This window comes from Podarcis raffonei, chromosome 13 (assembly GCF_027172205.1).
Source record: "Podarcis raffonei isolate rPodRaf1 chromosome 13, rPodRaf1.pri, whole genome shotgun sequence".
NCBI lineage: Eukaryota > Metazoa > Chordata > Lepidosauria > Squamata > Lacertidae > Podarcis > Podarcis raffonei.
Window position 1 is genome coordinate 30,302,496 of NC_070614.1, and position 27,874 is coordinate 30,330,369.

The window sequence follows — 27,874 nt, forward strand, 5'->3', positions numbered from 1 at the left end:
AAGAACATGAATGCACCTGTTTTTTGTTTGTTTGTGTATGCAGTTCATTGGAAATGCTGGTGGGAGGGATGTCATAAGAATTCAGTTATGGGTCCTTGCTTAAGCAAACATCTGTCCTTAAATTCTTGTATGTAGAGTTTGGCCAGAAACATTGCATTTATATTTGGTTCTCACTTAAGTTTGCTAGCATCCCTTGCATTTGAATCCTAGATGGAATGTGTATGTAATTTTCAAACTCGTATGATTCATTCTTGTGCTGGTCCCAAACATTTAAATTACTAGGAACAAATCTCTCTCTCTCTGCCTGTGTGAAATGTTTAGGGGTACTCTCATTTTTTCTATTCATAGTGAAATACTGTCCCTCAATGAGGCCAAACTTAGATTCACAAAATGTTTAGGGAGATACGTCCCCCTGCGTCCCCCAGAGGAAACTACTGTGTGTGTGTGTGTTCACATACATATGATCAGTGGCTCAAATGACTTTTAAGTGATTTAAAATTACAAAATCAATCAAAAAGCTCTGGGAAGAGCTCTGGGAAGCCCACAACCCATAGTGAATTTGCAAATAATAACAATCATGAAATGGATCGTTTATCTTTCAGTAAAATGACCATCAAATGCTTCAACTGACATCAAAATTCAGCGACAGTTCCTATAATATGAGCTGTACTCAAAATCTTCTTTGGCGTATCCAGAGCACAATCACATTTGCCCTTTACAGATTGCTATATGAGGTGGAAGAACTTTCTTTAAGTAGAGTTCTGGGGATTTTCTCAGGAGAAGTAATTCAGAGAGGAAAGAAACCCCAAAGACTGGAAAGGTGAATGATTCACCTTCCTTCTCCTCCCTGCCATGTGAAGGGATAGAGCAGCCATGATAGGTGCAGGGCATTGATAGAGAAGAGGAACGCACACCCACACACACACACCCACTTCAAGTTAACATCCTGAACATTTTAAGTACTGCATTGATAAAGAATCTTATTAATTAAATTAAATATCAATAAAAGGAAATGGGTCAAACAATCGTTAGAAATGATCTGTTAAGAGAACTGTATCTATCAACACAACAAAGTGTGACTCTCACTTTCCCCAGACCAGGCTTTCCAGTTATGTCAAATATGAATGACCCATGGATGAAGCTGACTTTGGTACTGGTCAGATCTGGATTTACCAGCTATACAAGACTAGCTACTTATTTTCCATCAAAGGGAAAAATAATATGTGTATGATTCAGAGAAAAAGAAGGGAGGGAATCTTCTAACAGTTTTGTTATGCATGATAGAACATCACGCAAACAACACACTGGGGAATGATAATCATACCTGTCAAAATTGCTGGTTTATGCAATTGACATTCAGCACATGTTAGGAAGTGTCTGATGAAAAGCTATAAAACACTTGTATTCTTCAGAATTAGATCTAGGTAGAGGCAGGGCTCTGTCACTCTTCTGTTAAAAAATCTCTCACTTATTTGTTAGGATATATTTCCACAAGCAGATATATATTTTCTTAAAAAACAAAAAAAAAACCCACTACCATCAAAGTAAAGGGAGGAGACTAGGATCTAGATTGCATGAGACCCACCGATATCAGCGGGAGTCACATTCCACTAACTTATTCTTGATCCACCTCAAAGCGAAAAAACAGAGGAACAATATAACTAGGACTGCATTGATAAAGAATCTTATTAATTAAATTAAGTACCAGTAAAAGGAAATGGGTCAAACAATAGTTAGAAATGATCTGTTAAGAGAACTGTATCTATCAACACAACATAGTGTGACTCTCACTTTCCCCAGACCAGGCTTTCCAGTTATGTCAAATATGAATGACCCATGGATGAAGCTGACTTTGGTACTGGTCAGATCTGGATCTACCAGCTATACAAGACTAGCTACTTATTTTCCGTCAAAGGGAAAAATAATATGTGTATGATTCAGAGAAAAAGAAGGGAGGGGATCTTCTAACAGTTTTGTTATGAATGATAGAACATCACGTCAACAACACACTGGGGAATGATAATCATACCTGTCAAAATTGCTGGTTCATGCAATTGACATTCAGCACATGTTAGCAAGTGTCTGAAAAAAAGCTATAAAACACTTGTATTCTTCAGAATTAGATCTAGGTAGAGGCAGGGCTCTGTCACTCTTCTGTTAAAAAATCTCTCACTTATTTGTTAGGATATATTTCCATAAGAAGATACATATTTTCTTAAAAAACAAAAAAACCCACTACCATCAAAGTAAAGGGAGGAGACTAGGATCTAGACTGCATGAGACCCACCAATATCAGCGGGAGTCACATTCCACTAACTTATTCTTGATCCACCTCAAAGCGAAAAAACAGAGGAACAATATAACTAGGACAGTAGAAACCCCCCCTCCCAAGCGTGGGCCACTTCTTGTATTTTGAAACCTCTATTTTATTGTATTCCAGCATGAATTCTATAGAATTCAGATAATAATTGTTTGTTACAGACATGCTGTGGACAGCATGAACGAAGTATGCACACCACTGGTGGTCCACAAACAGCAATTTTAGGAACCCTGAACTAGAAAAAACTGGTACTGGCACCCACATTCCATAATAGACAAAGTTGTAAATCTATGCATCCAGAGTATTATCCACCCTTCAATTGTGGCTGTAGCCATGGAGACTTTCAAAACCACCATTTGAATGAGTAGATTTGCCAACAGGATCATGACGGTGACGGTGCTGCTGCTTATACTGCTGTGTCATGCTGTATGCAAGTCACATTTTATTAATTGCAGCATTCGTGATGATCTGCTCTCTATTCCTCATGAATTTTTCCAGCCAGGGGACTTTGTGATTGGTGGGATTGTTTCTCAAGTCTTCTATGTCTATGATTTACTTTCTCTCTTGGAGCAGCCTACACATATTGTGACTCATAAACCTATGTAAGACACCATCTCCCTGCTCCCCTCCCTTCACTTTTTTTGTAATATGTTCAGACCCTAATTACAAGGAACACATACAGTGGTGCCTCGCAAGACGAAATTAATTCATTCCGCAAGTTTTTTCTTCTTGCGAGTTTTTCGTCTTGCGAAGCACGGTTTCCCATAGGAATGCATTGAAAATCAATCAATGCGTTCCTAGGGAAACCGCCTTCAGACCAGGTCCGGGGACAGTCTGTCCCCCGACCTCTTCTGAAGGCTGGGGGGGGCCAAGGACTTCTCCGCTGTCCCGGGGCGATCTGAAAATGCTGGCGGGCAGCAGCGAACGCTGCGCTGCCGCCTGCCAGCATTTTAAAAGCTCCCGGGACAGCAGAGAATTCTCCGCTGTCCCGGGGCGATCTGAAAATGCTGGCGGGGGGCAGTGAACGCTTTGCTGCCGCCCTCCAGCATTTTAAAAGCTCCCGGGACAGCGGAGACTTCTCCGCTGTCCTGGGGCGATCTGAAAATGCTGGCGGGGGGCAGTGAACGCTTCGCTGCCGCCCGCCAGCATTTTCAGATCGCCCCGGGACAGCGGAGAAGTCTCCGCTGTCCGGGGGCTTTTAAAATGCTGGCGGGCGGCAGCGCAGCCTTCGCTGCCGCCCGCCAGCATTTTCAGATCGCCCGGGACAGCGGAGAAGTCTCCGCTGTCCCGGGAAGGCAGGCGGGGGGGAGCAAAGACTTTTGCCCCCCGCCAGCCTTCAGAAGAGGTCCAGGACCTCTTCTGAAGGCCGGCGGAGATTTCCCTATGGGCTTTCTTCTTGCGAAGCAAGCCCATAGGGAAATTCGTTTTGCGAAGCACCTCCAAAACGGAAAACTCTTTCGTCTTGCGAGTTTTTCGTTTTGCGAGAAGTTCGTCTTGCGGGGCACCACTGTATTTGAGGAATATTGCATTTATTTATGGTGGGTGTTTTAAAAAAATGATATTTTGTCAATGCTGGGAGTTGTTAATAAATATTTTACCTTCCTGATAACATTGCTAAGCACAAGGCATTATTAATAAGCTTTCCCTTCCAAGTGACAGTGAAATGAATGGATCTAGTACATTTCTCTTTTCCTCTGCAGAATTACCTCATCAAGAAATATCTAAAATAAAAGAAGATCTCTTTAAATATTTCTGACATTGATCAATATATAGGTAAAGCATTGGTTCTTAACCTTTTCAGGGTCATAGACCTCCTTAAGGATCCTAGAAGCTGTATTGCAGGATTATCAAATTGGAGAAAACATATTGGTGAAATTATCCTCAAATTGTAGGTGATATTATCATCAGTTTATGTAAAATAAACTCCAAGACTCAGTTTCCACGAGTGCAGGCTTTTCAGTGTTTCTGAGGAACAAATGTTGCACAATGAGTGCTCACATATTGGATATGCAGAAAGATTATAAAAATCTATTAAATGAAACAATATTAAAAGCACAGTATCTTTTGAAAATGGCAGAAGGTGCACTAGGGAAAGGTTCTTTTGGATATCGGAAATGGAAAGTTCTTGGAGTGACGGTCAGTGACTATGGAACTACCTGGAAAGTCATTTTGGCGTTTGCCCTCCTAGGTGTGTGACATCATACTGGGTTCATAGGGAAAGAATTAACTAATTGTAAAATGGCTAACCAATGGGAACCCAAGTTTGGAGTGAAGAGTTACAGTTAGAGTTGTTGAGAAGACAGTCTGGAGTTAGAAGAGACAGAGAGGATAAGTCTGTGGGTTGGGCTAGTCTGATGTGAGAGAGTGAGAGATTTTGTTAAGAGGAGTCAGTCAATCAGTTGAGATAATCAGTCAGAAGGTATTAGAAAGGTATAGGCCGGTAAAGAAACTAGAGTTAAGATACTGACAGGAATATTATCTGAGAAATCATAAACTTGTTAACGTTTATAAAATAAAGTTGTTGTTTTTTTGGTTTTAACAACTGTCTGGACTCAGTGTTTTACCCGAGAGTAACGGGTTGATGGCAGTGGGGAAGTGAGCACAGGGGTTGCACAGGGATCAATAGACCGTTAAAGGTCAGAGGACCCTTTGTGATCGCCACAGGCATCCTTGCACCAACCCTTTGAGGTTGCTTAGACTGAGAGATAGTGATGAACACAAATTTACTCAGTCCCACACTCTTTGAAACTCTTAAGAATTAGTAGTTAGGTTTTTTACTTTTTGTTTAAAATTTTGCATTGCAAGATACCTCCATATGCATTCAAGAGGTTACACTTAATGTTGTAACTCCCACCTTTATACTTAGATATCATCCCTTCTGGACATGGAGTACAATCATAGCAGCAAAATTTCTCTCCTTCCTTCTTTTTCCTGCTGTATCCAGGATAGCAGCAGTCATTGCAAACAGAAAGCAGAAGCACCTGTACAGAAACACTAAATAGAGATTAGTAAACACAAAAGCAGCATTGGAGAAGAAAGGACAACTCCCAACTGGGGGATCAGGGAGGGTTCACCTCTCTGGTGTTGTCTAGTTAAGATTTACGTGTGGAGAGGACTTTGTATGTTTCTTTTTCTGTTCCCCTTTTTTGCTTTTGTTTTCATTGGCTAGATTGTGTCCTTGAACTTTTATATTGCCATCTCACTGCATCTACAGAGAGATGTATGTTTGGTAGTGTACATAGAACCTATAGTTTTGAAATAGGTGGATATACCTCTCTAAAATATGGAAATATCTATTAAAATGAAAAGGGTCCATTAAAGATAATACAGTGATACCTCAGGTTACATACGCTTCAGGTTACACACTCCGCTAACCCAGAAATAGTGCTTCAGGTTAAGAACTTTGCTTCAGGATAAGAACAGAAATAGGGCTCCGGCAGCACGGCAGCAGCAGGAGGCCCCATTAGCTAAAGTGGTGCTTCAGGTTAAGAACAGTTTCAGGTAAAAATGGACCTCTGGAATGAATTAAATACTTAACCTGAGGTACCACTGTATGTAGCCCCTTAACCCAAAATCTATTCATGAAATAAACAATTTATTTATTAGGGGAGCTGAAAAAAGAGAATATAATAGGAATTCATGAAAATTAGAATATAATAATGTTTTCACAAAGGTTAATGAAATAATAAAACATCCTGTGGGATTTCACGAAAATTAAAGTTGGAATGCAGTTAGATGCCTTCAAATCCTTTGAATTTTTTTAGTGAAAACATCAAATGCCACAGAACTGTGTCTTACCTGATTAAAAACTATGCCACACAATTTGATCATTATTTATGCTTAACTCTTTTCCTAAAGGTGGACGAGGGTCCAATTTTCCAACTTTGATCCTACACAACAAACCATTTGGAGAAATAATCCAGTTTATTACATCAAAACCTGTAACTAATTCTCCTTTATAATCAAAACACACTAATGCCCCAGCACTATTGTTGAACAACATGGTCCTTAGAAAATGATGGACCTGGATTGAAAGAAAGTATGAACAAAGCAATGACGGTTTCAAAATTCTTCAACAACGTATGCAGCCACTTCATCTATTAGGCACTCATGTCTTATTATTGAACTGCAAACCTTAAATGATTATTTGATATTTATAACAATCATTACTTTCCATATGCACCAAGTTGGTAGGTGACTATGAACTGAAATAACAATATTTTATCATGGGATCACTACTACTTATCATAATGGATTTCAAAAGGGGGGAAACCTGAAAGGAAATGAAAACCACCACAGGTACACAAATTGTATCATGCACACTTAGAATTCATTGTGCTTCCTGAAGAAAACATAGTTTTTTTAAAAAATGTTTGGTTGTAATTACCTGCCATGGTTGCACATTCTGAAAAAACAGTTCCTGTTGTTCTCCCAACTTCCTACCTTTGGAACTGGATTTGTAAACGGCTTGCAAAGCATGAGCCACAGCATAGACAGCATTGTAGACATTGTAGCTGTGGCCAGTCATTTCCATTTCAAACAAGGTCCCAGGAAGACTCTCCAGCTTCTTTCCTCCAGAGCAGTATTTCCTTTCCTGATGCTGCCTGTCAGGGAACTGCCATCGGAGAAACAGGAGGTGAAAGGGCTCACAGAGGCTGAGAGAGACTTATCAGCTGAGGAGGGAACCAGCAGGGGGAGAGGAGGAGCTCCAAGGGAAAGTGAGTCGGAGGGAGGGCTCAGAGACACTTCCAGCGAAAATAGTGGGGAGGTTTCAGGACCTCCCATAGGGACACCCACTCCTCGCCGGAAACTGTCACGCCGAGAGTCCAGAAGACGCGTTTCCGTTAAGGAACTTTTATGCTGGAAGAAGTTCCGTAAACGCCCACTGTCCGATTCTACAAGCAACTGACGGAGCCATGCTTAAGGAGCTCCGTCACAGACAGAGGTTTGTGGACTTAGCCAAACTCTGAGGGACTAGGACTTTATGCACAAGCAGCTCATCATCCCATCACAGCAATCGGACAGTCCCTGAAAGCAGCTTGTGCAGAGAGGCATCATGAGCAACCCAGCCGGAACCGGAGGAGCAGGAGGAGCTGGAGAGGGTCCAAGCCTGGAAGAAAGGTACCGGGTGTTGGAGGTCCAGCTAGCGCTGCAAACGGCGAGGCTAGAGGAAAGGAGGGCGCAGGATGCAGAAAAGGCAAAAGGTGCCCCACTAGCAAGAAAGATGCCAGGATTGGTGCAGAAGTTTGGGGGGGACCCCAGGAAATATCAAGCCTTTAGGACAGAGATGCAGTATGCTCTCAATCTGCAGTTTGACGACTTTCCCGACGAGGAATCGCGAGTGGCGTTTGTGGTTGGCCATCTCGAAGGGGGGGGGCGAGAGACTGGGTTAGACCCCTGATGGCAGGGAATAATGAAATGCTGAAGGACACGAGGAAGTTTTTTCGCGCCATGGATTTGATGTTTTCCAGCGAGATTGAGCAGGGAGTGGTGCGCAGACAGTTGATGGCTTGTAAACAGGGGAGCCGATCGGTTCGTGAGTACTGGACTGAGTTTACCATGCTGATACATAAATTGGGGTGGGACCTATCGGCGGAACCCATTCAAATGCTTTTTGAAGAGGGGCTTTCTTCGGCGGTGAAAGACGAACTTTCCCGGGCGCCCAGGGCGGAGTCTATGGACCAGCTGACCAAATCAGCGCTGACCATTGGAGCGCGCCAGGAGGCGAGAGCCTTGGAGAAGCGGGAAGGGAAAGGAGAGCGTTGGAGGGATTTCCGCATTCCAGAGATTCCGGAGCCAAATTTCCCGCCAGGAGAGCCGATGGAAATTGGAACAGCGCGCACGCGCGCAGTTTCAAATCCCAGTGAAGGGCGGAAGAAGGAGGGGAAGAGCACCAAGAAATGTTATCTCTGCCAGCAGCCAGGTCACTTTGCCAGAGTCTGCCCGCAAAGAAAGGAATGGCAAGGGATGGTGGGAGCTGTTGGGGGAAAGGAGGAGGGAGTCCAGGAGCAAGTAAAAGCCAACGCCTGGCTGCCACCGTCAGGGCACAGCAGCCAGGCCAAGGAGCAGTAAAAGTGCCCACGCTGGAACCTCCAAGACCAGCCCTAGTGATAGAGGTGTTGCTAGAGCTGGCAAACGGACACCCACTAAAGACAAAGGCGCTATTGGACTCAGGCAGCACCTGTAATTTTATGAGTAAGGAGTTTGCAGCTGAACACCAGATACAGATACTCCCTTTAAGTAACCCCCTGCAGGTGACCACGATCGATGGGAGGGAGCTGTTGGGAGGAGAAGTTAGCCTACAGACTGTCCCAATGGTTATGAGGGTGGCCAGGCACACCGAAAGGATAGCGTTCAATGTGGCCACCTTGGGAGGGGCTCCCATTATTTTAGGAATGAGCTGGCTAGCGTTGCATGATCCGCTAGTGGGCTGGCATCAGAGAGTGGTCTCCTTTGGGTCAGCACATTGCCCGGAACACTGCAAAGAGGGAAAGGCACCGGAAGGGGCAAAAGCCTTTCTAGCAGGGACGGAAGTAACGGACAAAGGGAAGGTGCCCAAACAATATGCTGACCTGAGCAAGGTCTTCAGCGAAAGGGAAGCAGATAAACTACCACCGCATAGAGCCTTTGACTGCCAAATCAACCTGGTCCCTGGAGCCCAGCTCCCAGTGGGCAAGCTGTACGCCATGTCAGACAGGGAAATGCAGGAGTTAAGGGAGTTTATTGATAAAAACCTGAAGAGAGGCTTCATCAGAGAGTCCAGAGCGGTGGGGGGCAGCCCAGTGTTTTTTGTGGACAAAAAACACACGGATAAACCAAGACTTGTAGTGGACTTTAGAGCCCTAAATGCAGTGTCAGAACCAGTGGCTTTCCCCATGCCCAGAATTGATGACATTTTGACCAGGGTGAGGAAGGGAAAGATATTCACTAAACTGGACCTGAGAGGGGCATACAACCTGATACGGATAAGGAAAGGGGATGAATGGAAAACCACCATGTTCACCCCTTTGGGGGCTTTTGAATATTTAGTTATGCCCTTCGGATTACAATCAGGCTCAGCATGTTTTCAATCGTTCATGAACCACGTCCTGGGACCTCTGCTCTACAAGAATTGCGTGGCCTTCCTAGATGACGTGTTAATATATTCAGAGAATGAGGAGCAGCATGTAAAGGATGTCAGGGAAGTGCTGAGCCAACTGCAAGCAAACCAGCTGTGGGTGAAATTGGAGAAGTGTCAGTTTCACACCAAGGAGGTGGAATTCCTGGGGTACCGCTTGTCAGACAAGGGATTAGCCATGGATCCAGGCAAGGTCCAGGCGGTGCTGGAATGGAAGACACCGAAAACGAAAAAGGATGTGCAAAGATTCTTAGGGTTTGGGAACTTTTACCGTAAGTTCATCAAGAACTTTGCCCACTTAACGGCTCCCATCACGGACTGTCTCAGCAGCAAGAAGAAATTTGTTTGGACGGCGGAGGCGGAGCAAGCATTTGAGGAATTGAAAAGGGCATTCGCTTCGGAAGAACAGCTCCTGCATGTGGATTTACAAAAACCAATGAGAGTGGAAACTGATGCATCAGACCGGGCGGTGGGGGCGGTGCTTCTTCAGCCGGGGAAGAATAAGTCGGAGTGGAGACCGTGTGCCTTCTTTTCGCGTAAGCTAAACAAATCCGAGAGGAACTACACCGTATATGACCGAGAACTACTCGCCATTCACGAAGCGTTCCAGAGATGGAGACATTTACTAATTGGTGCACAACATAAGGTGCAAGTGTGTACGGACCACAAGAATTTGGAGTATTGGAGAACGGCACGAGTGCTCAACCAACGACAAGTAAGGTGGGCCCAGGAGTTCTCCAAATTCCATTTTGAAATTTGCTATGTGCCAGGTCCAGAAAACGTCAGAGCGGATGCTCTCTCACGCAAACCTGAATATTTGGAGGGGGAGGGAGCACCTGAAGAGAGACATATCATCCCAGAGGACCGCTGGGTGTGTGGGGCGGCCTGGGTGGGGCAAAGGGAACTGGTAGAGGGAACGGTGAATGATGAATACGCCCAGAATAAGCTCAGAGGTTTAAGGAGAGAGGGAGAAGACCCCGGAGGTTTTGAAGAAAGAAACGGGGTATTGTATTACAAAGGGGCACTATATATACCCGAAGGGGAATTGAGGGGGAAAGTACTCAAACAGCTGCACGACAACCCCACAGCGAGGCATTTTGGGCAACACAAGACCATGTGGTTGGTGACCAGGGAATTTTGGTGGCCCAAGGTGAGGGAGGATGTACGGGAGTATGTAAGAGGGTGTGACCATTGCCAGAGAGCCAAAGGAGAAAGGCGGGCGCCGGCGGGGTTATTAGAACCGTTACCCACACCAGAACGACCGTGGGTGGCGGTATCGATAGATTTTATGACTGATCTGCCGAAATCCCAGGGGAAAACCGCCATAATGGTCGTAGTAGACATGTTAACTAAGATGGGCCACTTTGTAGCTTGCTCACATGCAGTCACGGCGGAAGAGACAGCGAAATTGTTTGTAGAACATATTTTTAGGCTGCATGGCGCCCCCTTGAGGGTGGTCTCCGACAGAGGGAAACAGTTCACGTCCAGGTTCTGGAGGAAACTTATGAGCTTACTGCACGTAGAGGTCAATTTTTCGACTGCCAGGCACCCTGAGACCAATGGGCAGGCGGAGAGAGCAAACGGTATCCTCCAACAATACCTGAGGTGTTATGTCAATGACAGAGAGAACGATTGGGTCGAAAAGTTGGCGCTAGCGGAATTTGCCTACAATAATGCGGAGAATGTGTCCACCGGGATGAGCCCCTTTTTGGCTAATTATGGGTGCCACCCCAGGGCGTTTCCAGGGGGAGGAGGGGAGAGATGGAGTGTCCCGGCCGCCGAACATTTTGTAGAAGAAATGGAAGCGATCCATCGTCAACTCCAACTCAACTTAGAAAGGGCCAAAGAAGAATATAAGAGGCAGGCAGACAAGAGCAGAAGGGAAGGTGAAACCATTAGGGTGGGGAGTCAGGTGTGGCTGTCAACCCAAGGGTTGCCGTTCAAGGGGGGTTGCAAGAAATTGAGACCCAAAAGATTGGGACCATTTGAGGTCATTCAACAAGTCAACCCAGTGGCTTTCAGACTCCGGTTACCGAACCACATGAAATTGCACCCAGTATTCCACAGGTCATTACTGTCACCGTATAGGGGGGAAGGTGAAGGGGTCTCCACACGGGGGCCAGTCTTAGAAGAAAGGGAAAGCAGCAACCATGTGGCGGAGATCATCGACTCCAGGTGGAAGGGTAATCAGGTGGAGTATTTGGTCGCGTGGGAAGGGGAACCGGAGTCGGAAAACGCCTGGGTGACGGCAGAGGAGGTCAATGACGAGATCTTGATCGAAACGTTCCACCAAAGGTTCCCCAGGAAACCTCAGTCAGTAGCGAGGTTCCGGAGGGAGTACTTTGGCACCACCGACGAGGAGGAGGAACTGGAAGGATTCAGGGAATCGGAGTTGGAAGAAGGAACAGACTCCGATGAGGAGGAGTACTTAGAAACCGGAAACAGCAACCGGTGGAGGGAAGTGTTCGAAACTTCGGAAGATGAGGGAGGTTCTTTCAGGGGTTTTGCTCCCTCGCCTCCCGCAGAGGAGGGAAGGGGAGGTGGTGAAGGGGGCCCTGGAGGGGAGGTGGATGTCAGGGAACTGCCATCGGAGAAACAGGAGGTGAAAGGGCTCACAGAGGCTGAGAGAGACTTATCAGCTGAGGAGAGAACCAGCAGGGGGAGAGGAGGAGCTCCAAGGGAAAGTGAGTCGGAGGGAGGGCTCAGAGACACTTCCAGCGAAAATAGTGGGGAGGTTTCAGGACCTCCCATAGGGACACCCACTCCTCACCGGAAACTGTCACACCGAGAGTCCAGAAGACGCGTTTCCGTTAAGGAACTTTTATGCTGGAAGAAGTTCCGTAAACGCCCACTGTCCGATTCTACAAGCGACTGACGGAGCCATGCTTAAGGAGCTCCGTCACAGACAGAGGTTTGTGGACTTAGCCAAACTCTGAGGGACTAGGACTTTATGCACAAGCAGCTCATCATCCCATCACACTGCCCATTATACATATCTAATGAACAGTTGAATGCCTGTTCCCAAAAGTCCTGGATAAAACCATCTCCTTGGGACCATGAAGGTCTTAGCATCTGAAGGAACTTTTGGAATCCCAATGGTTGATTTGAATGAACCGTGATGGATATGGAACCATGGAAGGCTTGTAGATCCCAAATCTTTTGAATAGAGTGTGATGCAAAATCCCAGTGGGATGTAATAATCCACACTTTACCTAGAGGGGGCAAGTCCACGAAGGGTGCTAGAAACAACATCATTATTAGAACTTGTAATATTCCACACTTTACCCAGAGGGGGCAAGTTCATCAAGGGTATTAATAAAATTAGTGTTCTTAGAACTTGAAAGGATGGAGGTTCCCCATATACAAAGAATACATTGGCTTTTGTTTCAAACATAATGAGATAGGTATCCATGTTCTTTAAAAACATATCTAGCATCTCATCCATATAACTCCATTTTGGAATGTTTACTATGAAGTCATAACAGATGCCATTCTGGGTAAGCATTGGCACTATTGCATTTTCTGCTCCTGTATTCAGGCTTCCTTTGGCACTCTTTGGTTAAGTACATCCCCTCCATTCCCAGATACGGATATGCACTCGCTGCATGGGGAAATCATACTTGAATGTAATGAGGGTTCAGTGGCCATGTTTTATGGTGTCTTAGTCTATATGGGTTTGTTGGCCATTGTCAGCTTCATCTTGGCTTTCCTTGCCAGGAAGCTACCTGACAGTTTCAATGAGGCCAAATTTATCACTTTCAGCTTGCTGGTGTTTTGTAGTGTTTGGTTGTCCTTTGTTTCTACTTATCTGAGCACCAAAGGAAAATACATGGTAGCTGTGGAGATCTTTTCCATTTTGTCCTCTGGTGCTGGATTACTGGGTTGCATCTTTTCCCCTAAATGCTACATTATTATATTCAGACCTGAGCTGAACACCAGGGAACAACTAATCGGCAAAAAAATTAAAAGAACATGAGTGCATATTTTGGGATTTTTTTCTGCTCGTGTATGTAGTTCATTTGAAATGCTGGTGTGAGGGATTTTATAAGAAATTGGTGATGTCTACTTGCTTGAGCAAACATCTGTCCTTAAATTCTTATATGCATTCCATTTCAACTTGGTTCTCATTTTGGTCGGTTGAAACAATTCCTGTTTAACTGGTCAGTGGAATCCTAACTAGAATGAGGGCACAATTATCAACTCTGATGATTCCTCCTTGTGCGGGTCCCAAGCATTTAAATGGTTTATAACAAATATTTTTAAAAATGTGTTTGTATGTGTATCCACATACACATGATCAGTGCTGGCATTATTCGCCCAAATGACTTAAGTACAAAACCAATGATACGATATAGCCGCATGTAATTATAATTTATAATTATAATGTAATTATCAATGTCATCTGAACACCAATCATTAAAATGTACAGTAAACATATTTTTTAAAACAGAATATTAATCAAAATAGTTATACCAACATTTTATACTGGAGGGGAGGAACTGGGAGAAGCAAAATATAGCAACTTTAAGAGATTCCTGTGTTTTCTTGCTTCCTCATATTCTTGGCATAGAATTAGCAACTTCATATCTACTGGAAAGGGCCATCCTCCAAAAAGCATAACAATAAAAAGGTGTTAAAGAGCTCAGGGAAGCCCCCATCCCATATTGGTTTTTTAATGAACCAAACTAAAAAAGTTAAATGAAGCTTTTAACTACCAGCAAAATCACCCTGAATCACTTCCATTCACATTATAATTCACTGACCCCTTATATAATTTGAATATTGAAGTCCCCTTTAGAGTGCCCAGAGCACAACCCCTTTTGTCCTCTAGGGACTGCCATAGGAGGTGGAAGGGCAGTCTTTGAGTAGAGTTCTGGGGATTTTCTGAGGAATCTTAGAATTGTAGAGCTGGAATGGACCACACCACAAGGGTTATTTAGTCCAATCTCCTACAATGCAGGAATCGTTTGCCCAACATGGGGCTCAAACCAATGAGATTAAGTCTCATGCTTTACGTGCCAAGGCCCTGTGTCCTGTAGTTCCCAATCGTTTAATAAACCCTGTTTAGGGAAGTTTTTAATGGCTGATGTTTTAATCTATTTTTAATCTTTTGTTGGAAGCCGCCCAGAGTGTCTGAGGAAACCCAACCATATGGGCGGGGTATAAATAATAAGTCGTTGTTGTTGTTAATACAGAGACACATGTATTTAGGTTAAGGGACTAAAACAGGCAACAACTTTATTGGTTACAGATGTGAGCGGTTTGGCCTAAGCATTTGCTGAAGCCCAACTATATCTTGACTCCCGCCCATCTGCACGGAGTCAAACTAAGGGTAAACCACCAGAAGAGGGAGCCCTATGACTTACCGTATTGGCCCAAATATAAGCCGCAGTCCCCCCCCCAAAAAAAATTCTGACCATGAAAATTTTAAGTGTGACTTAAATTCACGACGTTATAAAAATTGGTTTTTACAATATCGCTGCTGGAACAGTCATATGGTAAAACGAAACCAAAAAATGTTTTATTGCCAATTTGTGAGCTTGAGACTGTTGTGCAATTAATTCTAATGTCATTCATGGCTTTCACCTTATTTTACAGTGCAGTACAGTGGAACCTTGGAAGCCAAACATCTCGGAAGCCGAAACTTTTGGCTCCCAAACTCTAACAACCCGGAAGCAACTGATTCCATTTCCAAATGTTTCTCTTTTTTCTCAATGTGCCTTGCCACACTAACCATTTCAGTTTTAATTATGGGGCAGGGGCAGGTGTGTGTCAGATGGCATCTCCTCTCAATCTTCCTTCCATGCCACCATAGGTTCTTTTTGGACATAAGTTCCCACAATCCCACAAACCTGGATCACTTCCTCCCTCCATCTTCCTTATGGATGGAGCAGGAGTACAAAAGCCTGGCTAGGAATTAAAGAGGGAGGCTCCCAGATTTTGGAAGTGGAATTTGCCCCATCTCATTCCATGGAGCTGTCTGGAGGCACACCCTTCCTACCCCTACCTGCCATCAATGACTCGTCCCCTCACAAGTTTGGATGAGCCTGGATCCCAGTCATTTCCACTGCCTACAATAGATTTGGGGGCAAGCAGAACCACCCCTCCTCAGCCTCCCCTCCTCCCATTTGCCTTTGCTGGGCCATATATACACAAGGAGAGGTGCACTCTCTCCCTTTTCCCTTGGGTCATGTGTCTCTTTTTTCTCAATGGGGCTTGCCGACCATTGAGCCTTGGTTGTTGAATGTTTCAGAAGCAGAAAGGGCTCCTGGAACACATTAAGTTCGACAACCAAGGTAACAGGGTATTGAATTTTATTTGCTTTTACGGTGCTACGAACAGGTGTTTAACCCACTGGCGGGTCCTCTGTAGTACTTTGCGGGGCCTCTGTAGTACCCATAGGATTTTCTTCTACATTTGCCATTTAAGGGTGTGAGTGCCTGTGGAATTTCAAGAGAGTGGTTTATATTCGGGTATTGTCCTTTTTTCCCCTTGAAATTTAAAGGTGAGGCTTTTTCGTGGGTGATTTAAAAGGACAAAACCAATTTAAAAGCTCTGGGAAGAGCTCTGGGAAATGCACAACCAAAAGTGAATTTTAAAATAATAAAAGTCATGAAATGGAGATTTGATCTTTCAGTAAAATGACCCTCACTTACTTCAATTCACATAATAATTCAATGACAGTTCCTATAATATAAGCACTACTCAAAATTTACTTTGGGGGTTTCCAAAGAGCACAGTCCCATTTGTCTTTTAGGGACTGCCATATGAGGTGGAGGGGCTTTCTTTGAGTAGAGTTCTAGGGATTTTCTGAGGAGAGTTGTTTGAAGTAATTCAGAGAGGAAAGACCCCAAAGCCCTCAAGGTATGTAAAAAAAATGTACCAGAGCAGGACTCTATATCAACTGGAATGGCTCTTGTTGGTTTCTTCCCTCTCCTCCCTGACATGTGAAGGGGGACAGTAGCCATTGTGGGTGCAAGGAGTTGCTAGAGAGGAGGAACACACAAACACCAAGCCTGGCAACCTGGAGTTGCAGTGGTCGATTATGAGAAGCAATTTTTTTTTTAGTTGGGAGATAAAAATGCAGCTGGGAGATAAAATGACACTCAAGGTTGAGGAATGCTATCCAGAGACAGGAGGAATAGACCAGCCAGGAGAAGGAATAAGAGGATCAGACTTGGATATTGACCAAACAAAAAGAGGGAGAAAGGTGGGGGCAGAAGAGAGGATAGGTAATTGAAATTATGCCAATGAGAGAGGAGAAGAGGGTTGCAGTGAAGTAACTGTAAAGGTAAAGAGAGAGTTAGGCCTGCCTTGAAGGCTAAACAAGTTGATCTGTGAGGAGAGAACTCAACAGGACTGGGTTTTCACCTTCTCCCAGTGGTGAGGCAAGGGAACAGCAACAAACACTGTTGTCATTCGTATGTTGGCTATATGCTAGACGAGAGCACAGAACTGTAGTCTAAAATTCTGGGTGGGGGTGGGTGGTTACAGGAATACTTTACATATATCCAGTGCCAGTTTTGTAAGCTTCCACCAATTATGGGGTGCTAAGTAAGGTTGGGAGGGAGAAGGCATATGTGGAAAGGAGTCATGAGTATGTTGCTGGAACTCAGCTCTATTCCACTGTTACATCAGAGTCAGCAGTTGCCAGTCAGACCCCAAAAAGATATCTGGCTCCAGTGGTGGGCTGACTGAAGGCCAAATATCAGAAGTTAAATGCTGGTAGGGCAGAGGCACAGTGGTTTGTCAGTTCCCAAGTTTAGAGGTTGGGAGATTTGCCTGTTTTGGATGGAGTTGTACTCCCTTTGAAGGAACAGGTACAAAGTCTAGGGATGTTGTGGATCCTTCTCTTTAATGGGAAGCCCAAGTGATGTAAGCAACAAGGAGACCTTCATTTGGCAAACTGGATATAACTATTCCAGTAGCCTAGATACTGTGATCTGTGCATTGGCAACCTCAAAATTAAATTCCTGTAATATAACTTCTGTGGACCTTCCCTGCCCACAGGGAGCAGAACAAAGGATCATAGGCAGCTAAGATGATAAACGAGCTTGGCTTAAAATGTAGCAGAACCTCTGCTCCTCACTAGCCTGAGTCAAAAGACATGAAACATATTTTTTCAGGGCCCTGAAATTCATATTACACAACCTACTCCCAGCCACTTTGGCCAGGAAACAGATACCACCAACCGGCCTTATGCTAAAATTATGAACATTTTAAGTACTGCATTGATAAAGAATCTTACTAATAATTTAATTAGTATCAGTAAAATTACTGATAGTATCAGTAAAATAACTATCAGTAAAATTAAATGGGGCAAACAATATTTGGGAATGAACTGTTGAGAGAACTATGTCCATCAAGACAACAAGTTGTGACTCTCACTTTCCCCAGACATGGCTTTCCAGTTATCCCAAATATAAATGACCCATGTATGAAGCTGAACCTAGTACTGGTCAGATATGGATCTACCAGCTGTACAAGACTAGCTACTTATTGTCCCTACTTATTATCCCTCTGGCAAAATAATAATAATAATAATAATAATAATAATAATAAGAAGAAGAAGAAGAAGAAGAAGAAGAAGAAGAAGAAGTATGATGCAAAAAAGAAGAATGGGGAGGAAATATTCTATCAGTTTTGTTATGCATGATAGAACATCACGTCAATAACACACTGGGGAATGATAATCATACCTGTCAAAATTACTGGTTTATGCAATTGACATTCAGTGCATGTTAGCAAGCGTCTGAAGAAAAGCTACAAAACACTTGTATTCTTCAGAATTAGATCTAGGTAGAGGCAGGGCTCTGTCACTCTTCTGTTAAAAAATCTCTCATTTTTATGGATATAAGTGGATATATTTCCACAAACTGATTTATTCTTTTTTTCTAAAAAAACAAAAAAAAACCCATACAAAACAAAGTGAGGAGATATAGACTTGGATCTAGACTATATGAGACCCACTGATATCAGTGGGAGTCACATTCCACTAATTTATCCAGCTCACACAGAGAACATATGAACAATATTAAATAGGACAGTGGTCCTGCCATGGAGAACATAAAAATTGTTGAGGTTCTTTGCAGACCACTTAATGGTCTGCCTGTTGTAGCAATTTTAAGGTGCTGTGTAATTTTAAATGGTATTCTATTGCTTCTTTTATTTTGAATCTTGTATTTTATTGCATTACAGCATGAATTCTATAGAATTCTAATTGCTCTTTACAGACATGCTGTGGACAGCCTGAACTAAGCAAGCAGACCACTGGTGGTCCACAAACAACAATTTGATAACTGGCACCCAAATTCCATAATGAGCCAAGTTGTAAATCAGTGCAATCATAGTATTAGCTACAATTTGATTGACGCTGTAGCAACTGCAATGCTACGTATAGAGGATACCATGGGAAGTGACAATTGGAGGGGACGTTTTGTGAACAGGATCATGATGGTGATGCTTTTGCTGCTTATACTGTTGTGTCATACTGTATGCAAGACACATTTCATTAATTGCAGCATACGTGATGACCCTCTTCCTATTCCTCATGAATTCTACCAGGCAGGGGACCTTGTGATTGGTGGGATTGTTTCTCAAGTCTTCTTCTTGTATAATGTACTTTCACTCCTGGAACAGCCTACACAGAATGTGATTGGTGAATCTATGTAAGAGACCATGCCATTTCCCCCTTTTCCTCAGTATATTAACCAAAAAGATGATCCCAAAACGTTTTGAGCATTTAGTTCTTCAGCTGAGATATTTTATTTTCATTATACTTTGAGTTTGTTTTCTTCACTGCAGTCTTGAACAGATGCAGATGACAAATGAATAATACAACTGTGTTTTATTGCTTCTGTCATTGTTGTTTTATTAAATAGCTGTAACTTACATTACAGTTCAGTGCCCAAGAACTATCAGCACATCCTGGCCTTAGCCTTTGCTGTAAAAGAGATAAATGAGAACCCCAACATCTTACCAAACATTTCTCTGGGAATCCACATTCTTAATAGCTACTACACTGCTAGGATGACCTATAAGGCCACTCTAAATCTGCTTTCTAAACAGCAAATATTTTCTCCCAACTTCAAGTGTCAGAATCAGAATAATCTGGTAGCTGTTGTTGGAGGATGCATCTCTGAAATCTCTGCCAACGTGGCCATCATTTCAGCAATCCACAAGACACCACAGGTAAACTGTGTGCATAGGGGTATGGATTTATTTTTACAATGACCGCTCCCCGCTTAAAACGGGGGGCGCCATTTGCGTGGACGCGCGCAGCCCCTAGATCTGAAGCGGCTCCATCAGCACAGGCTTGGCTTTGCCTTCCCTCAGGTGGGATACCTGGAGGTCTCTGCCTACCTCAGTCAGTTGTCCAATCCCACCTGGGGGAAGCGTTGCCAAGGAGACAGGCCAGGTGGGGGAGGGATTACCTGCCCACACAATAGAGGGAGGATCTTACCTGGGAATCCTCACTTGGCTCCAGAGCTTCTCCCACCCTACCCACCCTCAGTTAATGTCTTATTTTACGTCTTATTTTACGTTAAGGTCGCTGTTAAAGGGCCAGAAAGGAATTTCCCTGCATTGGCAGGTTTCACCTTTCCCATAGCAAAACATCACATCAGGCCTTGGGCGGAATCCTTTAGTCCATCTTCCTCTTTGCGGCGGCGATACCAGGGTTCCCCGTTAAAGGGGTTTCTGAAGGGAGGCTTTGACCGTACGCCGAAAGGTCGTCATTGCTCTCCCCTGCGGCGGCGGCGTAATGGGGGCGGCTATCTCTGCTTGAACATATGTTCTCCAGAGCCGGCCCATCTCCCCCCCACACTGGATAACCCTGATGCTCCCTAGGTCCCCGGCTGGGGACTGGGGAGGGAGAACGCCCAATGCCTGAGCCAAGATCTACCCACATTTGAAATTTAATAAAGTTGTGGCCAATTTAATCCCATAGCACGTTGTCTTGAGTCGTTATTCCACATGACGGGGGGGGGAGACCGCTCGGGATCTGGGGACTCCGCCTGTCCACGCAATAGTGGTACACCATCATGATTAAAGGAAAATGTGTCTGCAGTCTTTTGGATCATGGGCGCTGATGGGCAGGAACACTTTTTCACTTTATGGTTAATGCCAGGGGTGCGGGAACAGAGGCAAAAGATTGCAGGGAACAAGAGATGTGTCTCTTACCTTTGAACATTTATTATATTCCAGAAACACATCATTCCATTATATTCCAGAAACACGAGAGCAAGCAGTTTTTACACCAACAGAACACACAACTATTTCCCCCTCTAGCAGGCTTAGGCATCATCACGGTACAAATAGACTATTTAGACAGGCAGCTTGAACAGGGTCAGTATGGGACGTGGCCTGCATAGAGACATTGTGTCCTGCGCAACCACATGCTTTCTAACAGAGCGGAGACAGAGAATCTTTTAAAGATTTGATTATTTGGGGCATAGATAAAGAAAATTCAGTATGCCCTTCCAGCTTTTGACAGTTGAGGGAACTATTGAAGTCAGAGTGAGGTCTCTATGTTAATACCTAGTGTGTTATTTAAACCTGATGGTGTAGATCTGCAGTAGGAAGCCAGTGGCTGAGTTTATCCAAGAGGCTGCCTAGGGAAAATACTTGCTTGTATTTGAGCATCTGAAATTGATTAAACGATGCAAGCAGGCAGAAATACAACCAGAGGAGCTCTTAGTAAAATGGCAGGTCATCCCCAGTGGCTGGACTTGGCTGTGGAATCCCAACATGACTAAGTTAGGCCCATTCATTTAGCTTTACTAATTTTAGCCCATACATTTGGGTTTAACTGCATAAAACCCACAGTTTCCAAGTCTCCGGAAATTTTAATTCCTCTTCCTTTTGTACTAGTAAGACCTCATGGTGACTACTGTTGCCACACTTAAAAGGAATACACTCATTTCAGAATAGGTTAAGAGCGGGACAGTGCATATGGATATGGAAAACACATCATATAAGGAAAGATTGAAAGAAATTGGTATGTTCAGTCTCTTGAAAATGAGTTCAAGTTGCAACATTACAACACACTTCAAAGACCTAAGTAGTTGCCACATAGAAGAGGACAAAGCTTCATTCTCTACTGCCACAAACGTAGTACTTGTTTAAGGTTCAAAATTCGGACTAAACGTTCTTTAATTGTAAAACAATTGAAACAGCCATTTGTTGCAGAAACTGTGATTCTGGTTTTTAAAAGGATATTGAGCTAGATGACCTACAGGACCAACTCCAAAATATTGATTTACTATTCTCTTGTAATCTTTCTGAGAAATATTCATGGATTTTATTACAGCTCACTTATGGATCATTTTTAGCAGTACAAAGTGCAAAAATGCTTTTCCCATTCTTGTACCAGATGGTCCCCAATGAAGCCCAGCAGCACAAAGGACTTGTCCAGTTACTTCAGCATTTCAGATGGACCTGGGTTGGGCTTTTTGCCGTGGATGATGACAAAGGGAGTAGGTTTTTACAGACAATAGTGCCAATGCTTACCCAGAATGGCATCTGTTATGACTTCATAGTAAACATTCCAAAATGGAGTTATATGGATGAGATGCTAGACTGGTTTTTAAAACACTTGGATGCCTATCTCATTATGTTTGAAAGAAAGGCCAATGTATTCTATGCATATGGGGAACCTTCATCCTTTCAAGTTCTAATAATGATGTTGTTTCTAGCACCCTTTGTGGACTTGCCCTCTCTAGGAAAAGTGTGGATTATTACATCCCACTGGGATTTTGCATCACACTCTATTCAGAAGATTTGGGATTTACAAACCTTCCATGGTTCCATATCCTTCACGGTTCACTCAAATCAGCCATTGGGATTCCAAAATTTCCTTCAGATGCTAAGACCTTCATGGTTCCAAGGAGATGGTTTTATCCAGGACTTTTGGGAACAGGCCTTCAGTTGTTCATTAGAAATGTCTAATGGGCAGCATCAGGAAAGGAAATACTGCTCTGGAGGAGAGAAGCTGGAGAATCTTCCTGGGACCTTGTTTGAAATGGAAATGACTGGCCACAGCTACAATGTCTACAATGCTGTCTATGCTGTGGCTCATGCTTTGCAAGCCGTTTACAAATCCAGTTCCAAAGGTAGGAAGTTGGGAGTACAACAGGAACTATTTTTTCAGAATGTGCAACCATGGCAGGTAATTACAACCAAACATTTTTAGAAGTCTATGTTTTCATCAAGAAACATAGGGAAATCTAAGTCTGCATGATACAATTCCTCTTTCTTTGGTGGTTTTCATTTCCTTTCAGTGTTTTTTCCCCTTTTGGAAATCCATTTTGATAAATATTAGTGGTCCCGTGATAAAATATTGTTATTTCAATTCAAAATCACGCACCACCTTAGAGCTTATGGAAAGTAATGATCATTTGAAATATCAAATAATCATATGTTTCCAATTCAAGAACAAAAAAAGATTGTCCAATGGATGAAATTACCACATACATTGTTGAAGTGCTTTGAAACAGTCTTCACTTTGTTGATACTTTCTTTCCATCTAGGTCCATCATTTTCTAAGAACCATGATGTTCAACAATAGTGCTGGGGATTCAGTGTGTTTTGATTATAATGGAGAGTTAGTTACAGGTTTTGATGTAACAAACTGGATTATTTCCCCGAATGGTTCGTTGTTTAGGGTCAAAGTTGGAAGACTGGATCCTCAGGCACCTTTAGGAAAAGAATTAAGCATAAATGATGATCAAATTGTGTGGCATAAAGTTTTCAATCAGGTGAGACATAGCTCTGTGGCATTTGATGTTTTGACTCAATTTTTTCAAAGGCATTGAAGTCATCTAACTACCTTTCAAATTTAGTTTTCATAAAATCCCATAGGATGTTTTATTATTTCATGAATCTTTTAAAAAACATTATTATATTCCTGTTCAAACTAGGTTGAATTCCTATTACAGTGGTACCCCTGGTTACGTACTTAATTCGTTCCGGAGGTCCATTCTTAACCTGAATCTGGGTTAGCGGAGTCTGTAACCTGAAGCGTATGTAACCTGAAGCATATGTAACCCAAGGTACCACTGTATATGTTTTATTTTTCCTGTCCCCCAAAAAATAAATAACTGATTTCATGAACTGATTTCAGGAAATGGGGCTAGGTATTATCTTTAAGGGACTCTGTTCATTTGGATAGATATTTTCTTATTTAGGACATTAAGAGAACTATATCCACCTATTTAAAAATTATAAGTTTCTACATACACTACCAAATAAACATCTCTCTGAAAAGGCCATGCTGAGACATTATGAGAGTTTAAGAACACATTCTAGCCAGGGGAAAGCACTTGGGCGATGTGACCTGGGGAGGGTTGCCTACTAGTGAGCCAGAGGTTCTTCGCTCCAATGCAAAATGTACATTTATGTGAGTAGAACAAAATCTAATGCCCAACCTCTCAGTTCCTCAGCAGCTGAAACAATCTCCTTTTCTCCCTTTTATTAATACAACATACCCCTCAACACGCTGTAAAACTAGGGTGCCATCTTCCAGGGCCGTGCTCCCATGTGAGTCAGATGATCCGCGTGAGATCATGGCCCTGAAAAAGCACTTTTTTAAGGGTGAGATCTGAATGGCCACTGTGCTCATGTGTGACAAAATGGGATTTCCTGGTTTTCCCACAGCAGCTGAGGGATATAAAACAATACAATAAAAAAACCTAACCTAAATGAGGGCAAAAGTGTGTGAGAGAGAGAAGCACAAAAAGTCCTCTTCCACAAGTAAATCTTAACTTGACAAGACAGAGAAAAGTGAACCCTCCCAGCTCTAACCTGGAGCTTCCATTTCTTCTCCCAACCTCCTTTTTTCAATGCTCTCTTACCCTTTCTTTATTGGTTCTGTACAGGTGCTACCCATTTCTGTGTGCAATGACTGCTGCTATCCTGGCTACAGCAAGAAAAAGAAGGAGGGAGAGAAATTTTGCTGCTACGATTGTGCTCCATGTCCAGAAGAAATGGTCTCTAAGTATAAAGGTGGGAGGAATAACGGACACAACTATCTTATTTGCATTTCCATGACAAAACGTAAAGTGTAACCCTTTGAATGCATATGACGGTAGTTTGCAATGAAAAATTGTAAACAAAAAATAAAAATTCCTAACTATTATATTTTAAGAGTTTTAGAGATTATGGGACTGGCTGAATTTGTGTCCATCACTATCTGTCAGTAAAAGCAACCTGACAGGATGGATATGAAGACCCCTTGTCAGGTAGTTCCACAATCTTGAAATGTGAAGTTTCAATATGGTATCCAGAAGACCCTTTTCCTTCTTGACCATCTGTCATTTCAAGAATATAGTTTGTTTTTAGTTACATTTAGTTACATTTTTTTTAAAAAATAGAATCTTATCACAACATGTTTTTTTACTTTGAAATTAGATTAACAATGAAGAACAGGGAAAAAATAATTTGAATTAATGCATATCCAGTATCAGATGTGATAACTCATTGTGAAACATTCCCAGCCTTCGAGTTTATATTAAACAACATGGTGATAATATCACCAACATTTCAGGATACATTCACCATAATTGTTTCTCCCCTTTGATAATCATGCAATACAGTTTCTGTCATAATCAATTTACGAATACTATTTCAACAACGGACAAAATAAATTGTCAGCATAACAGAGCAACCCAATGTTTTACAGCTGCATGAAACAACATGAAACATTGTAGATGGTTTTCAGATTCTGTCTATGTGAAAAAAGGGAATTTTGAAAGCAATTATATAAATTGAATGCAAAATTTTCTGTTTATGTCTTTATGTGGATATTTTTATGAGGAGATTATATAAAAGTTCTGTGATGAGCCCCCCCAAAAGTTAAGAACCAATGCTTTAGCTGTACATTGATCAATATCTGAAATGTTTAAACAACTCCTCTTTTATTTCAGATATGGCTGCCTGTGTGAAATGTCCAGAAGATGAGTATCCCAACCATGACCACACCCAATGCATTCCCAAGGTCCCAAGCTACCTCTCTTATGAAGAAAATTTAGGGCTCGTCTTAGTTATCTTGACTATTTCTTTCTCTCTGATCACAACATTCGTACTTGGGACTTTTATGAAGCACAATAACACTCCCATAGTCAAAGCCAACAATCAGACTCTGACCTACATCCTCCTCATCTCCCTCCTGCTTTGTTTCCTCTGCTCCTTTCTCTTCATTGGACAGCCTCAAAAGGTGACCTGCCTTCTCCGACAAATCACTTTTAGCATCATCTTTTCTGTGGCCCTTTCCAGTGTTTTGGCAAAAACCATTACTGTGCTTCTGGCATTCATGGCAACCAAACCAGGATCAAGTATGAGGAAATGGATAGGGAAAAGGCTGGCAAATTCTATTGTCCTTTTCTGCTCCTGTATTCAGGCTTGCATAGGTACTCTTTGGTTAAGTACATCCCCTCCATTCCCAGATATGGATATGCACTCACTGCATGGGGAAATCATACTTGAATGTAATGAGGGTTCAGTGGCCATGTTTTATGGTGTCTTAGTCTATATGGGTTTGCTGGCCATTGTCAGCTTCATCTGGGCTTTCCTGGCCAGGAAGCTACCTGATAGTTTCAATGAGGCCAAATTTATCACTTTCAGCTTGCTGGTGTTTTGTAGTGTTTGGTTGTCCTTTGTTCCCACCTATCTGAGCACCCAAGGAAAATACATGGTAGCTGTGGAGATCTTTTCCATCTTGTCTTCTGGTGCTGGATTACTGGGTTGCATCTTTTCCCCAAAATGCTACATTATTATATTCAGACCTGAGCTTAACACCAGGGAAATACTAATCAGCAGAAAAAAGTAAAAGAACATGAATGCATCTGTTTTTTGTTTGTTTGTGTATGCAGTTCATTGGAAATGCTGGTGGGAGGGATGTCATAAGAATTCAGTTATGGGTCCTTGCTTAAGCAAACATCTGTCCTTAAATTCTTGTATGTAGAGTTTGGCCAGAAACATTGCATTTATATTTGGTTCTCACTTAAGTTTGCTAGCATCCCTTGCATTTGAATCCTAGATGGAATGTGTATGTAATTTTCAAACTCGTATGATTCATTCTTGTGCTGGTCCCAAACATTTAAATTACTAGGAACAAATCTCTCTCTCTCTGCCTGTGTGAAATGTTTAGGGGTACTCTCATTTTTCTATTCATAGTGAAATACTGTCCCTCAATTAGGCCAAACTTAGATTCACAAAATGTTTAGGGAGATACTTCCCCCTGCGTCCCCCAGAGGAAACTACTGTGTGTGTGTGTGTGTGTGTGTGTGTTCACATACATATGATCAGTGGCTCAAATGACTTTTAAGTGATTTAAAATTACAAAATCAATTAAAAAGCTCTGGGAAGAGCTCTGGGAAGCCCACAAGCCATAGTGAATTTGCAAATAATAACAATCATGAAATGGATCATTTATCTTTCAGTAAAATAACCATCAAACGCTTCAACTGACATCAAAATTCAGTGACAGTTCCTATAATATGAGCTGTACTCAAAATCTTCTTTGGCGTATTCAGAGCACAATCACATTTGCCCTTTACAGATTGCTATATGAGGTGGAATAACTTTCTTTAAGTAGAGTTCTGGCGATTTTCTCAGGAGAAGTAATTCAGAGAGGAAAGAAACCCCAAAGACTGGAAAGGATGTAGGGGCCGGATGCTATATTAGTTGGAATGATTCACCTTCCTTCTCCTCCCTGCCATGTGAAGGGGTAGAGCAGCCATGATAGGTGCAGGGCATTGATAGAGAAGAGGAATGCACAACCCCCCCCCCGCTTTAAGTTAACATCCTGAACATTTTAAGTACTGCATTGATAAAGAATCTTATTAATTAAATTAAGTACCAGTAAAAGGAAATGGGTCAAACAATAGTTAGAAATGATCTGTTAAGAGAACTGTATCTATCAACACAACATAGTGTGACTCTCACTTTCCCCAGACCAGGCTTTCCAGTTATGTCAAATATGAATGACCCATGGATGAAGCTGACTTTGGTACTGGTCAGATCTGGATCTACCAGCTATACAAGACTAGCTACTTATTTTCCGTCAAAGGGAAAAATAATATGTGTATGATTCAGAGAAAAAGAAGGGAGGGAATCTTCTAACAGTTTTGTTATGCATGATAGAACATCACGCAAACAACACACTGGGGAATGATAATCATACCTGTCAAAATTGCTGGTTTATGCAATTGACATTCAGCACATGTTAGGAAGTGTCTGATGAAAAGCTATAAAACACTTGTATTCTTCAGAATTAGATCTAGGTAGAGGCAGGGCTCTGTCACTCTTCTGTTAAAAAATCTCTCACTTATTTGTTAGGATATATTTCCACAAGCAGATATATATTTTCTTAAAAAACAAAAAAAAAACCCACTACCATCAAAGTAAAGGGAGGAGACTAGGATCTAGATTGCATGAGA

At 42.6% G+C, this 27,874-nt stretch overlaps 1 protein-coding gene across 1 annotated transcript; it reads left to right on the forward strand.

The window, feature by feature from the left end:
• Window positions 1-2,704: 2,704 nt before the first annotated feature.
• On the forward strand, window positions 2,705-26,626 carry LOC128400411 (vomeronasal type-2 receptor 26-like). Its single transcript, XM_053362595.1, has 5 exons — window positions 2,705-2,922; window positions 18,959-19,105; window positions 19,319-19,628; window positions 21,811-22,549; window positions 25,361-26,626. The coding sequence occupies exons 1-5, from the start codon at window positions 2,705-2,707 to the stop codon at window positions 26,260-26,262; spliced, it is 2,316 nt and encodes a 771-aa protein (XP_053218570.1). The 3' UTR covers window positions 26,263-26,626.
• The last annotated feature ends 1,248 nt before the right edge of the window (window positions 26,627-27,874 follow it).